The sequence below is a fragment of the Quercus suber genome, unplaced genomic scaffold (genome assembly GCF_002906115.3).
Source record: "Quercus suber isolate HL8 unplaced genomic scaffold, Cork oak 2.0 scaffold_71, whole genome shotgun sequence".
NCBI classification, from domain to species: domain Eukaryota; kingdom Viridiplantae; phylum Streptophyta; class Magnoliopsida; order Fagales; family Fagaceae; genus Quercus; species Quercus suber.
The window spans coordinates 60164-74737 of NW_027069536.1; the positions used below are offsets into that span (position 1 = coordinate 60164).

Consider the following 14574-nt stretch of genomic DNA (forward strand, 5'->3'; position numbering starts at 1 on the left):
TAGACATTAACAGTACAGTCATTTACTTTTTGTTCTTTTCTCTTTTTTCTCTTCGTCCTCATCCAATTGATATATTACAAGAAAAAGGTTGTAAATTTTTTGCAAATGCAAACCAATTAACCATACCCAAATCCTGCTATTGAGATGGATCTCAAGAGAGGAGTTCTCTATTTTTTTTCCATTGGATCTCATCTGTGTCCTCAGCTACAAAAAGTCATTCATATGCAAAATCATTTTTGAAAAGTTCTTTGCGTCACCAGTAGATTAGCGTCAAGTCGGGTTTTGCTGCCAATCTTCACCATCGGATTTTGATATTGAAGCTGTTGCTTCCCGGTGAATCGTGCTACTATGTTAGGGATTTTGATCCTAATTTAAGCCTCACGTGTTTGGATGTGAGCGACTCACCAAGCTTTTTTTTTTTTTTTTTTTTTTTGGGTTAAGAAAAAATTTAGGTAATGTTGACATGGCAATTCAGGTGGCAGTCTTACGTGGCATTAAACAAATATTTTATTTTGACCGTTAGTTATGTTAACGTTTTTCATCCATCACTTTATAGTACGGACTATTTTAACACAATACCAAAATATTATGGATCAAATTGATACATTTGAAAGGTTGGAATCAAATTGAAAAATAGTGTAAAAATTAGAGACCAACGTAGTTTATCCAAAAATAAATTATACAATTTTGAATTGAGAAATTTGACATGCTGGATACACTAAATTCCTTCCTATTCCAAATATGGTATGAAAAGTGTGTCGTAAAATTGTTTTGTTTTAAAATTTTAAGGAGAAGCATGCAATTTTATTAGGGTAAAATGGAAAGTCTATAGACCAAAAAAAAAAAAATTCACACCTTGATTGATTTGGCAAATTATTAACGATAAATTAAAAAATGATATTAATGATAAATTTAGATAAAAACTAGTAAATAAATTATTATGAAAAATTTTGTGAAAATTCTAACTTGTATAGCATACTAAAGGGGGGGAAAATGGGGGCTATTGCTGATCAACGTGGGACAATCATAAATGCAACAAATTGGTTTAGATTGTCTGAAAATGAGGTGCAGTACAGGTTTGCCTAGGAAAATTATTAGGAACTCTTAGAATATCATATATACGTATTTTTTTTCTCACATAAATAGTAAGTCTCACTATAAATTTAATTAGTGAAACTTACTATTTATATGAGAAAAAAAATTTGTATTTATAATAATTCGAAAGAACACAGTTATTTTCGGACTGCCAAGGGACCAAAGGGCGCAAGCGCAAGTGCGCAACGTGATTCAGAATTTTTTAGAATTTGGATTTGGATTGGCTGGAAAGAGGGAGCTGTGAAGTGGGGCCCAACGTGACGCGGCGATTAGTCAATTTCCGGAAGCTCAAATTCAATGTATGGGGATATAATTAAGGCATAGGATAGGATAATGCTCTGACCGGCGCCTTGCACTTTACGATTTTTGTTTTCAATAACAATAAATAGTGTCGATAAAAAAAAAAAAAAAAAAAAAACAATAGGTAGTGACGCAACCTAATTCACACCTGAATGTGATAGGGACAATAATAGATAATGTTAAAATTATTACTCTAATTTTAACTACTTGTTTATATATAAAAAAAGGTTTAAGTACTTTAAAATCTACAAAACTAATAAGGTAAGTATAAACTGTATAATTAGCCAATTTTTTTTTTTTTTAAAGTTAACATAATTTGTCATATATTAAAATTTTTACCCAAATTTAATATTATTTGTGATCATTTTTTTTCTTCTAATTTTTAATAAAATAGAACTTGTGGTGATCTTTTTTATGTGGTGATTTTTATTAAGCATATGTGATTAGTTTTTTTATTTTTTTATTTTTTTTATATAGTTCATTATATTAGATTCTTAGTATTTTGTATTCATTAACTCACTTGGCACAAAAATTTAAAAAAAAAATCATAAATAAAAAACTAAAAAACTTAAGTAAACACATGACACAAATTTAAGTGGATAATTTTGGTATGGTTCTCATGTAAATTTAGACTCATGGTGCAAAATTAGATTCTAATTTCAAATTCTAATTTAATTTTCTCTGAACTTTGCCTATTAATATATATATATATAGATGAATGTTTAAAATATATTTTGGTGATTGGTAATACATCAATTTGTAAACTCTATGTAATTAGGGATGGCTCTGTGTTGGTGAAAAAAAAATTTATATACCTGTAGACACCCCATTTTGCGGCCACTCACAACACCTTAAAAAATTAATTTAAAATTAATATGAGTTCTTCTAAATTAATAATGTAGGGTCCGTGTTTGTAACCCAAGCCCAAAAGATATGGGTTAAAGGCCTAACGAACCCAGGACAATGAATTTGTAGAGAGTGGGCGAAAGAGCTGGGCTAGTTATGAATTAAATAATGGTTGGCTAGGTTACTTGCAGTGATGATAACATGAAATAATGCTTGAACAACTCCCTGAATGAATGTCCGAAGAGATGTTTTATCAAGTGAACAGTAATTACAACATTCAGAGTTACAGTAAAACTTTTCTTTCTTTTTTTCTCGTCCTCCATTATCAGGGACCCTTCTTCTTTATATAGCACCCTTTCCCATCATCTCTATCGTCTACCTGTTCTTCATCTGCGTATCTACTCAAGTACATGTCACGTCATGTGTCTACTTTAATTCTTTGTGAGTGGCGGTAGCTGAGATTACACTGTTCAGGGGTCTTCTCCATATAAATGCGGTCAGAAAAGCTGTTGCAGTGCATTAAATACGGTGGTAGTAGCTTTTCCTTTAGATATTTTTTAGTTTTGATCATCTCCAGACCTACCCAGAACTGATCATTATCATTGGGATTGCTAGGAGGATCATTTGGACCTTCCACACGTTTGATTGATCAAGGTTATTTGTGACTGAGGAGTAAGACATCTTCGGACCAGTAGTGGCCTCTTCGGACGGTACTCCCCCTCTACTTCTGGGCTTCCTGCCTTCAGATGGGCCGTTCTAACCAACTATTGCTCCTCAGAAATATAATACTCCTCAACATGGTGCCCCAGGCCCATTGAGTAACTCTGGGTTTTTACCCCCCACAAATAATAATAATAATAATAATAATAATAATAATAATAATAATAATAATAATAATAATAATGAGTTGTTGAACACCCAAAAAAAAAAAAAAAAAAACAAATCTGGGTTTTTACCCCCCACAAATAATAATAATAATAATAATAATAATAATAATAATAATAATAATAATAATAATAATAATGAGTTGTTGAACACCCAAAAAAAAAAAAAAAAATACAAAACTTGACCTCCCTGAAACAAACTTTGAACACCCTAAACAAAAATTTGAGCTCATTCAAAATTTTGGTACGCTGAAGGTTAATTTTAGTAATTTGCATTGAAATAGCAATTTTAGGTCAATAGTTCAATTGCCAAACTGCAATTTTATCAAAGTTTAATTGTGATTTTTAAAATTTCTATTTATTTTTATATAAAAAAAACACACATTTTTCAAATGGCTAGTTTGTTAGTACTTGCTTTAGTTTTTAATTGAATTTGTTGGATTTATGTAATTCATTTTGTACATACACATGTGCACTAAAATAATGTTTGAATGCTTTATTGAATGTAATTAATGTAATTGTTAAGAAAATCACTTGTATTGCAAGATTCATTTTCTAAGCGAATTCATATTAAATTGAATAATCTTCTTTCGGATCCTAGGATATGAGAAAATGTCTCATATTTTCATCTCAATGATTTCCCAAAATAAAATTAGTGGAGCGTTGCATCGATTTAATCTTGATTGGTTTAAAGAATACAAAAATTGGTTGGAACATATTTTGTTTATATTGTTATTTATTTAAGTGAGATGTTGATAATTGAATAAGAGATTAATAGATGAATGATTGATTGGTTATGCATATTGAAAAAGATGTAATTGATAACATTGATAATGAAACTATTATACACTGGTTTCAAAATATGAAAGCTCATAAAATGAAAAATTTTATATTTTATGTATTTACATTTTTTTTTGGGCAATATATTCAAGTTTTATTTTTATTAATTTAAAAAAAAAAAATTTAACTTCAAGTTTTATTTTTATTAATTTAAAAAAAAATTAAGTTCAAGTTTTATTTTTATTATTATTTTTAAAAATTTAAGTTTCCTACCGAACACCATGAAGAAAATTGCTAGAGCTACCATTGCTTGTAATAAAAGTTGCATGATCTCTAGCATTATTGCTTGTAATAAAAATTGCATTATCTCTAGTATTATTCATGATAAAATAATGGCACACATAAAAATCAATAACATCTTGTCAATTCAGCAAAATTTATTGTGAAAAATTTCTTTTCCAAGAAAATCATTCCAAAGTCACCAAGGCCGGCCCAAGGTCAAGGCCTAAGGCCCCTTAGTATAAAAACTTTTATACCCATCCATAAAAAGGCCAGTCTCCATTTAAAAAAAAAGCCCAAATTTTTATATTAATTTTTTTATAATATGCATTTTTTTTAATAATTAATGCTAGAGATATTACAAAACTTAAGCTTATAAACTTCTTAACAAATCACAAAAAAGTATTTCCAAAAAAAAAAAAAAAATCACAAAGAAAAAAAAACGTAATTCAAATGTTCATTAATTAGGTTATTAAAGTTCATCAATCAGTCATTGCCACATCAATTTGTGAACAATTTGAAGTAACTTGAGCATTTTCCTTTTCTCATCTCAAACAAAATCTCTCCAAAATACAAGACCAATCGAAACTTAACCAGATTGAAACCCTAAACTATTTGGGGAAAAATATTTGTCGTAAATGTGTTGGATCTACCCATCATTATTTGTATGAACAAGTACAAAAATTTCATCCAGTCCCCTGTTGAGGTCCAAAATTTCACAACAAAGCCCATTTCATAAAAAAAAAAAAATAAATAAAGAAGGCCCAATTCGTTTAGCAAGAAGAATCGACGTCAAGGTCCTATGTATGTTCAAATTTCCAGCAAAAAATGCCACTAAAAAGTCCAGCAAATTCCAGTGAAAGAGCTGGGACGGGATCCCCAGAGGTTGCTAGAGGCTCGGGATCCTCAGGACGTGCAGCACAGCTAAAGTGAATTAAAGCAGATTTGAAGAGAGAAAAGAGACAAAAGGCACGCGGACCTTATGACCCAGACACGTAGTGGAAGTACAAAGCAAAACGCAGGAACTTTGGTTCCAACCATTTGAAGAAAGAGACAAGGAAAAGTACGACTGGAAAAGCTGGAGCAATAGCCAAAAAGCCTCAGGTCAGCCAACGGGAAAATTTGGAAATAGGAAGCTAGCTAGGAGACTTTCATCTGGTCGCAACAAAAAGAAAGAAGCTATGAAGAAAAGGAAACGACATGATCTTGAAGCAACCAGGCACGGGACAAACTCTAAGGGGCAAAAGGGAGAAATCACCAGTACCCCAGAACTCGATCTGTGCTATAAAAGAAGGCATGATGCAGAATAGAAGGGGGAATGGGATCGTTAAGAAAACTCTGTAAAACTCAAAGAAAAACAGAGGAATTGCTCTCGATATCCCAGAAACAGCCACTATAGCACATACTCGGATTCAACAAATTCAAACTTTGCAAGTCTTGGAAGCTTGAATAGCTATCAAAGTCTGTAACTTTTGAACTTAGCTGAACCTTGTATCATGTGAATATAGAACTATAGGAAAAGCTCTGTAAAATCAAAAGAAAACAGAGGAACCGCTCCCAGTATCCCAAAGACAGCCACTATAGCACATACTCGGATTCAACAAATTCAAACTTTGCAAGTCTTGGAAGCTTGAATAGCTATCAAAGTCTGTAATTTTTGAACTTAGTTGAACCTTGTATCACGTCTTAGTGAGCATATTGTAATCCACAATCAAGAAAATAATGAAATACCTCATATTGATTTGAGGATCTCTAATAATTATTTCGTGTATTTCTTTATTACATTGTCTTCCTTTACTTTTCTTGCTAAAATCCTTCTCACCTAACTATCTTGGAAGGCAAAGCCCAAGCAAAGCCACTCGGACTTGAGTTCCAAATCCCACAAGTCCTGTGCAAAAGCACCAAGTCTGTGAGAATTGGGGCCAAGATCTTCGTGGCAGAATCATCCTCATGAAACTCATTTATATATATGTATATGTATTAAAATGTATATCCTAATCTAAGAAACTAACAATTATTTAGAGATATGTGTATTGTATAGTGTGTTTTTTTATGAAGCACCCATAGAGGTAAAGGGAGAGGACAAAGCTCTATCGCATAATAAAACATGGAAAAAGACCATATAGTTCAGGAAACCAGAGCTTCTGGGTTCTTATAGGCCTAGTACGCCCCAGGATCCCATGACAGTACGCCCCAGGGTACTAAGAGGAATTGCATTTTTCATCTTGAGGAGCTTTATATGACTTGCGCACAACTTGGTTCGTAATCAGCCCCATTTAGCTGCGGTGAATCAAGCCCAGTCCACCAAAACAACAAGTATTTGGGCCCGGGATCCTTGTCTTTACTTGGGCCTGTGTGCTAAGAAAAAAAGCACTCTCACATCCCCACCAAAACCAAAACAAATAACCAAAATAGAAGGAAGAGAACAAACTACGAAAATTATAATGGTATATTCTTATCTATTGGCAGTTTTTTGTACCAAAAGCTATGAAATTTACACTAATATCATCAGATAGAGACCATCTTCCAGTCAAGGGGTTGTAAACAAATCCAGCCATTTCCCTGACCTGCAAAAAGCCAACCAGACAGCAAACAAGCTTTACTAAAATGTGCAGAGGTTAGTAACGCTAAAGCATGAGGCAGATATTCGTGAAACATCAAAATTCATAAACATTTTTTACTCACAGTGATATTGGCACGTTGAAGGATCAGGACTAGTTCTTCAGGAGTGAGAAAACTTGACCATTCATGTGTACCTTTAGGAAGCTGTAAAATATTAAGTTTATCAAAATGGTGCCAATAGGAGCGAAACCCAGAATTTAAATATAAATAACTTGATCAGTTAACTAAGGTATTAAACCAATGTATATTGAAAGAGTTCAACTGTACTAACAATTTCATAAGGTAACCACAGTTCCAAGGTAACCCAAGGAGCATCTCAAGCTTTTACAGATAGTCTATGTGAAATGTTTCTACAGCATTAGGAAAACATGCTTCATAGTTTTCTTAGCCTTATTTTTGAAAAACCAAATTGCATGAAATTCTTGATAATCTGATAGTGGACTATCAATTCTAGCTAAAAATTATCTACTTTTCAGTTTGCAAGTGGAGTTCACCTCCAGATTTGACTAATTGAAATTCTATTAATTTTTGCTGTGAAAGCAATGAAAATGGAACAACCTAAATTCAATGGGCATTGTAACATTCCTTAATAGTATGGATCAATTCTAACTTAATCTAGATCAAACTGAAAAGTGGATAACCTCAGCAGACCCATAGATGAGAACGCTTTGTATGAAAATATTCAAATCTTTAGAAGAAAAGATTCATTTCATTGGGTCATCCACACTATGCTCACATGTATCGAGTTCTTGTCATCTAGAATACACTTAAAAAAATCAACGTGAACCAACGTGTAAAAAACAGAACCTCAACTGTTTAAGAAAAACAAACTTGCTGTGAAGTATAAAGAAACTGTTTACCACTATGGCATGTATCCTGTAGTATGATTTAAGGATAACACCCACATCTGAAATAGATAATCAACATATTTAGAGATCAAGATGGATCTCAAACAGACACGAGTAAATTTCAAAGCATGTCACCAAGTTTCAAAATAAGGCATTTCAAGCAGTGCAAGAGGTGCTACATAGATAATCAAGAAGCTATATTAAGATGTAGAATGATGGAAATAACCATACCCAATGGAGGAGGTACTCTGCTGCAACAATGGCAGTTGCATATGATCTCATAGAACGGTTAATTGTTGAAATTATAGTAGCTCCATCAGGAACAGTTAATGCTGCCAGAGACTTGCAGAACTCAGCAGGATTTGCTACGTGCTCAATTACCTTGAGTAAAATTCCAATTGCAAACAAATTGGGTATGGTCAAAAATAGGTAACACATAACTTAAAAACAGTCTGAATACACTCTAGAGTAGCATGAAGAAAAGTGTACTGAGAACAACCCAAAGTTTTGGGAACACCATTATACCTTTGTTAAACCTTTCCATCAACCATCACAAATATACCTTCATAGATGGATACTCATATTATCTTTTAGTGGAAATCTAAATTTATCTTGTGTAATTTATGTTTAACTGTCCTGTATTTACAGAGGACTTCCAAACTCAAGGGATCCAATTTGATAATGCAGGAGCATTGAATCATGTTACAAGCTTGACATTTATTGAGCTTCGAGGTCAAATGTTAAAAGGCTATGCGTATCAAGTACAATCAACTATTAAGGTTAGTATCATGGAGTATCTCAAAATGTATATATAGTCTTTGAAGAGTTGCCAATCAGCTATAGCACTTCTTCCTCCCATAATAATGAGATGGTGGGAGAGGTGAGTAATTTACCAATCGGGGGAAGAGGGGGGGGGGGGGGGTTTCGTCTTTGAAGAGTCTTTTTCCAAAAACCTTTCCATCCAATGGTAAAATTTCAGATTAGCGTTCTTATTTCTTGAATCCCAGAAACTCAAAATTTTGACTCAACTTTAATCCTATTGCATGGTCCAAAAAAGAGAAAAACGAGATAGATCTTAAATCCTCTTGCTATATGTTTACAGTATTCTTTTGCTTTATGCTTTGATCACCTTTAATAACTTCAATCCTAGCATAATAGTCTTTCAAAAGGTCTTGAGAGAAGACTTAATAACAAAAAATTTCTTATGAGAGGACTTTGCCATCTAATATTAAAATCTCATTTTTGTATTTTTAAATCTCTTGAACCCAGCAACTCATGCATTTTGAGTTTCAAGTTTCAACTTCAATACTCTTATATGCTCATCATGATTAGTAAATGAAGGGAAGAAGTACAAGATTATATGCAGAACCAGAAATCAATGGATATCAACCAATCATTTGGCCTTATCATAACTATAGCAGGGCAAATATATGGTAGAAGTATACATAATATGCAATATCACTTAAATGTTCCAAAAAGAAGCAAATGTGCTAGGTAAAACGAACTTGATTTTATATCCAACATAAAATAGGTAAGACAATTACATAGGGTATCTGTAATCAGTATGAATAACGAACTACATAATAATATTTATACATACAAGCATGTGTACATATATATGAAAGAATGAGAGAGAGAGAAAGAGAGAGCATACTTCTAGAGCAATCACAGCATCAAACTTCCTGTCTTCCTCTACCAGCTTTTCTGTCCAAAAATCTAATTCAGAAAAACTTTATAACAGATTGCAATAATATGACACAACAAAACAATGTCAATTATGTTACTTAGTCTTTGTCACATGGCCACTTAGTCCCACTTGAAAAGGGATGTAACCATCCATTGTAAAAGATGCAACAGCTTACAACAGAGAAGCAATGCAATTTGAGTGCTCCATGGGAATGACATTACCATAGAGCCTGTCCTACAGAGGTAGTAAACAAGACTGGCACATACCAGCTGTTGTGCAACGGTACTCAATAGTTGAAGTCACTGAATCCAATCCTGCGTGTTAAAAAATTTCCACGTTAAAGTCTATACAATCTAGAAGAACAAAATAAATGTAATCCTTGAAAACCAAATTGCAATTTATTAAGAGTTTGCTCATAGATGAACGATTCATTTTAACCAAGTTGTTAAGATCTCCAAAAGTTATTTCTGTTAGCAATTAGCAATCCAAGAATTAATCAGGAAATTATTGGAAATAATTCAGAAATACTTTGTCATAATATATTCTGCTCAGAAGAATTCAAGAATATACAACAAGAAAAAAGAAGCAAAGAGAGAGAGAGGGTAGCACCAAAAGATAGTTCTAAACGTTATAGAATAATCATTCAAGATATTCTCAATCCAATAAAAAAATTTCATACACCATTTAAGATACAAAAAAAAAAAAAAAAAAAAAGAAAAAGAAAAAAGAAAAAGAAAAAGAAAGAAAAGGCCATAAGCTTCAAGAAAATATAGATTTAGAATCTGGGATGAGAAGCTGACCTCAATTAGTTGGAATTAATGGTTAAAAAAATTGAAAAAATCTTTACTAGTCATCTTTGGCCCACATAAGTACAAATCAATACAGTGGATTATAAGAGATTGTTGCAAAAATTGAAAACCATGTTTACATTATCAAATATTTTCAGAGTTTGTGCATATTGTGATGTCAAAAAAATACTGTACACAAATAATTCCAGAAAAGAAAAGTCCTGGAATAAACCTCTGATAACTTGCCACTTTGGAAGCTAAAATTAAAAAGGTAGCCTCTCCTAAAAAATTCACAATTTAGCTAAATACTTAATATCTAACTCTACCGTAACTACCTGCTGCAGGCCCCCAGCAACCAGTTTCTAACAGGTGAACTATTCTCTTTCTCTCTCTCTGAGCAATTATGAAATGCCAATGCATCAGTGAGTGATTTGGTGCTTTCCAAATTCATGTCCACCTATGGGCATGAAAATCAGCCAACATTTGGCAATTTGGATGGAAGATTTAAAGGAGAAAGATCCAAAATAAATCTGAACAAAGTCCTAACATAAGAGAATGCTACAGCGCTATCCCCAGAGAGGAAACCCTGATATTCAATGATTTAATACTTTTCAAATCCAATTCCAATCTAAGATATCACATTTTACATCAGAGAAGACCATACAGCATGAATATGCGCAATCTTGATATTTTCTCCGCAGCATCAACTCCTGTTACAGTAGCTCCCATTCGAGCTAATGGCTGAACAAGCAAAAGAAGAGAGTAAATATGAGATGAAGACTACATCTAATTTTAATATTTATATATATATATATATATAGCAGAAACTCTAATGCCACTATATACAATTACATTTGCATTCAATTGTGTCTACTTTCTGATTGCAGTGGTGAATACATCCAGATATAGGTTGCATGGAAACATGATGGCATATGATTGAAGGACAACATNTCCTTTGTTTGTTGTTATTTTTTCATGGTCCGCTGCTAAAACAATAAAAGGCCTAAAATACCCAGTCTTACTCAAAAGACAAAGACTAACAACCAAAAAATAAATAAAAAACTCACTGCTTTAAGCGCACACTTCCTGGGTCCATACCACATAGACCTTTCTATTTTTAATTATATTTTATAAAGCATCGTTGACCTTTTGTGGAAAATAAAAGATTTGATGATCATAGTTATTCTCTTAGATAGCTAATTAAGAACATGCAAAAGTCCTTTAAAAAAATGTAAATAGAGTACACTATTCACCAAATACACAAAAACCTCTCCATCTGGTGAATCATTATTCAAAACTATTTACACATACTGCTATTACATCTAAATATAGATGTTACTGTATGTAGCAACATTATTATCATTTTTTTTTCATTTGTTTATTCACTCTTCTCTCTCTTACCTCCTTGCTATCACTACTTGACTCTCTCTTCATTCTTCATTGGATGGTTGTCACTTGTCATTGTTGGATTAGGGCATTTTTTTTTTTTTTTTTTTTTTTTTTTTTACATTTGGGGGCGGTGCAGTGGGGGCAATGGTTATTGTAGCTAGGTTGTGGTGTTGCTAGGCTTGTTTTTGGGGTTGTCATCAGTGCTAGCTGATTGTCAATGTTTGTCGTGGCAGCAGTTTTGGGGTTGTCATGGCAGCAATCTTAGATCTTGAAATCCCCTGAAGCTTACTCTTCTTGATGACTCGGCTTATCATCCATTGCTCTCTCTATCTCTCACCATGATTAGACTCGCTAACTATTACTCTCATTTAGCATTCTTATTAATTTTCACTTTATTTCCTATAGTAACTTTTTGCATTTTCATTTTGTTAGTAAAAAAAAATTGTAAATTTCATGTGTTTACAAGTTTTTATTATTTATATTATTTTAAGTTGAAATATTCAAGTTTTTTTTAGTAAATTTTTGTATAATTTAAGTTTCTTAATTACTATTTTCAGAAAAAAAAAAAATCCTAAAGCCACTACTATAAATAGCAAAATTTAACAATGATGGATAATGGGAATTTAGAACTTGAAATCATTTGAAATTCATAGAAGCCTGTTTGGATGAGGGTATTTTGGATCATGTCACTTAGTTTCATAACTGAGTTCTCAAAATACGTGGATCCCACACAAAATTCTTGTTTGGCTTGCTTTTCAACCTTTGTTTTCCATCACTCAAAACTCAAAATTTTGAGTTAGAGTGACAAAATAGAAAACAAGAAAATGATTTTCAAAAACTAAGAAAAGAAACTCAGTGGTAGTTCCGTAAATTTTCGGACTCTGTGGACTTGTGGCTTGTGTGTTGTCATGTTAGTTCAGAGCTGTTTGATATTACTATTGCAAATTGAAGGCGGAGACCATTTCTATTTCTCACTTCCTTTAAAATATTTCAGCCAAAGGACATCCTAAGGGTGCAATGGTCTAGGTCACACAAATGCCCACTGCTACTGGAGAAATAATTACTTGTTTCCAACATTGGTAAAAACTGCCTCTATATCAATCACCACTACAAGAATACTTGAAATATTCTATACAAACAGTCTATAAAATCAATGACTAATACAATCTATACAAACATTCTATACAAGCATGAATAAAGCAATCCAAATCCACAGTAATAGGTTCTCCAATCAAATTGGGCTTACATAAATAGAGAGCCATACGATTATTATAATGTTTTCTCTAACTAAAAACTTCTTAATAAATATAAATCGATGCTATCTTCCTCTACTAGCTTTTCTATCCAAAAATCAAATTCAGAAAAACTTTATACCAGATTGCAATAATATGACACAACAAAACAATGTCAATTATGTTACTTAGTCAATGTCACGTAGCCACTTAGTCCCACTTGAAAAGGAATGAAACCATCCATTGTAAAAGATGCCACAAATCAAATTCAAAAAAAGTTTATACCAAATTGCGATAATATGACACAACAAAACAATGTCAATTATGTTACTTAGTCTATGTCACATAACCACTTAGTCCCACTTGAAAAGGAATGAAAACCATCCATTGTAAAAGATGCCACTGCTAACAATAGAGATGTTAAAGTCTATACAATGTAGAAGAACAAAATAAATGTAATCCTTGAAAACCCAAATTGCAATCCAAACCTCCTAATAACCACAGCCATGCCATTGTCAAAACCAATCACATTTGACCTACTAGTACACCTTGAACCCAGAAGAATTTCCAAAACACAATTACTAGATTCAACAATCCACACATCCAGTCATATACATGGTTTTGCTAATTGTTAATGTCAATTTTGGAAATTCAATTCAATTCAATTTAAAGGCCCAGAATTGAATTTAATAGGTGATATAGAAACACAAAATCCCATAACTAATCCAAGCAAATAATTTGATAAAAACAAAAGACAACAAACAAAAACTTAAAATGTAGCTTTAGTAACCAATTAGGAGATTAGATTTTGACATATGAGGTCTGGATCGTTTGCCTATATTTCCAGCAAAGAATTCAAGCATAGTAACTCTATACTTCTGTATCTATCCAGAAAAACACAAAACAACAAAAGGAGATTAGATTTTGACATATGAGGTCTAGATCTTTTGCCTATTTGCTACGCCCAGTGGATTTATGTATGTAAGAGATGAGATCCTTTAGATTACAAGTTCACCAAGTGAAAAAAACCAAAAACAATCTCTCAAAAATTGATAATAGCAAGAGACGAAAAAACAGATCGAAACAGAGCAGGGAAGACAAAGATACGGAGCGAAGAGCTTTAGAGAAAAATACCTGCTTTGTTGTGGGTGTGCGTCGATGTGGGTTACGTTGATTTGGGAGGCAAGAGGTGAGAGACAGAATACGGTGACTCTTTTAGTGGGAGAAGCAAAGAAGAAGATGGGCTTCCACGGAGAAGCAATGAGACGCGGGTAGCAATAGTAGGCAACACTGGGTAGTGTCAGTGGTGGGGTCCACGGTTTTGGGGAAAATTTGTAGAGATATGTAACTGAGAACTGAGTCCAAACATGTGTTTTGCAATTTTTGAGTGAAGGTAAGGTTTGAATAAGGAGTTATGAGTTTTGAGTTTGAGATGTGGGTTTTGAAAACTGAGTTATGAAAATTGAGCTATCTCTAAACCAAACGGGCCCATAAGCACTCACAAAGGATTGCAAACTCTAAAATGAATTTGAATTAATCTTTGTCAAGAATAATATCTAACAAAAATTTACGAACAAAACAAATTAAATGTTGGGATGTAAGTTAAAAGTTAAAATGACATATAAATTATCTCCAGCTGTATTTCTTATGTTTAGTTGTTTGTAGTTGGAAGTTCAATCTATTTTTGTTGAATAGTTTGTTTCATGGTTGTAGTTGGTAGTCTGGCTCTAGTGTTTTGTTGTAATGACTTTGTTTAACCTGTGTGTTTTTTCCTTTATTTCAATAAATTTAGCTTCTCATGAAACAAAAAAAAAAAAAAAAAAA

At 32.7% G+C, this 14574-nt stretch overlaps 1 protein-coding gene across 1 annotated transcript in view; it reads right to left on the minus strand.

Moving 5' to 3' along the window:
* Positions 1 to 6615: 6615 nt before the first annotated feature.
* The window catches only part of LOC112011007 (ubiquinone biosynthesis O-methyltransferase, mitochondrial-like), a 13831-nt gene continuing 5872 nt past the window's right edge, over positions 6616 to 14574 (minus strand). The window contains exons 2-7 of the mRNA XM_065773248.1: positions 10794 to 10870; positions 9608 to 9663; positions 9309 to 9358; positions 7886 to 8035; positions 6870 to 6950; positions 6616 to 6751 (exon numbers count right to left, since the gene is read on the minus strand). Of these exons, the coding sequence (XP_065629320.1) occupies positions 6644 to 6751; positions 6870 to 6950; positions 7886 to 8035; positions 9309 to 9358; positions 9608 to 9663; positions 10794 to 10870 (522 nt within the window). The 3' untranslated portion in view covers positions 6616 to 6643. The remainder of the gene's footprint in view (positions 6752 to 6869; positions 6951 to 7885; positions 8036 to 9308; positions 9359 to 9607; positions 9664 to 10793; positions 10871 to 14574) is intronic.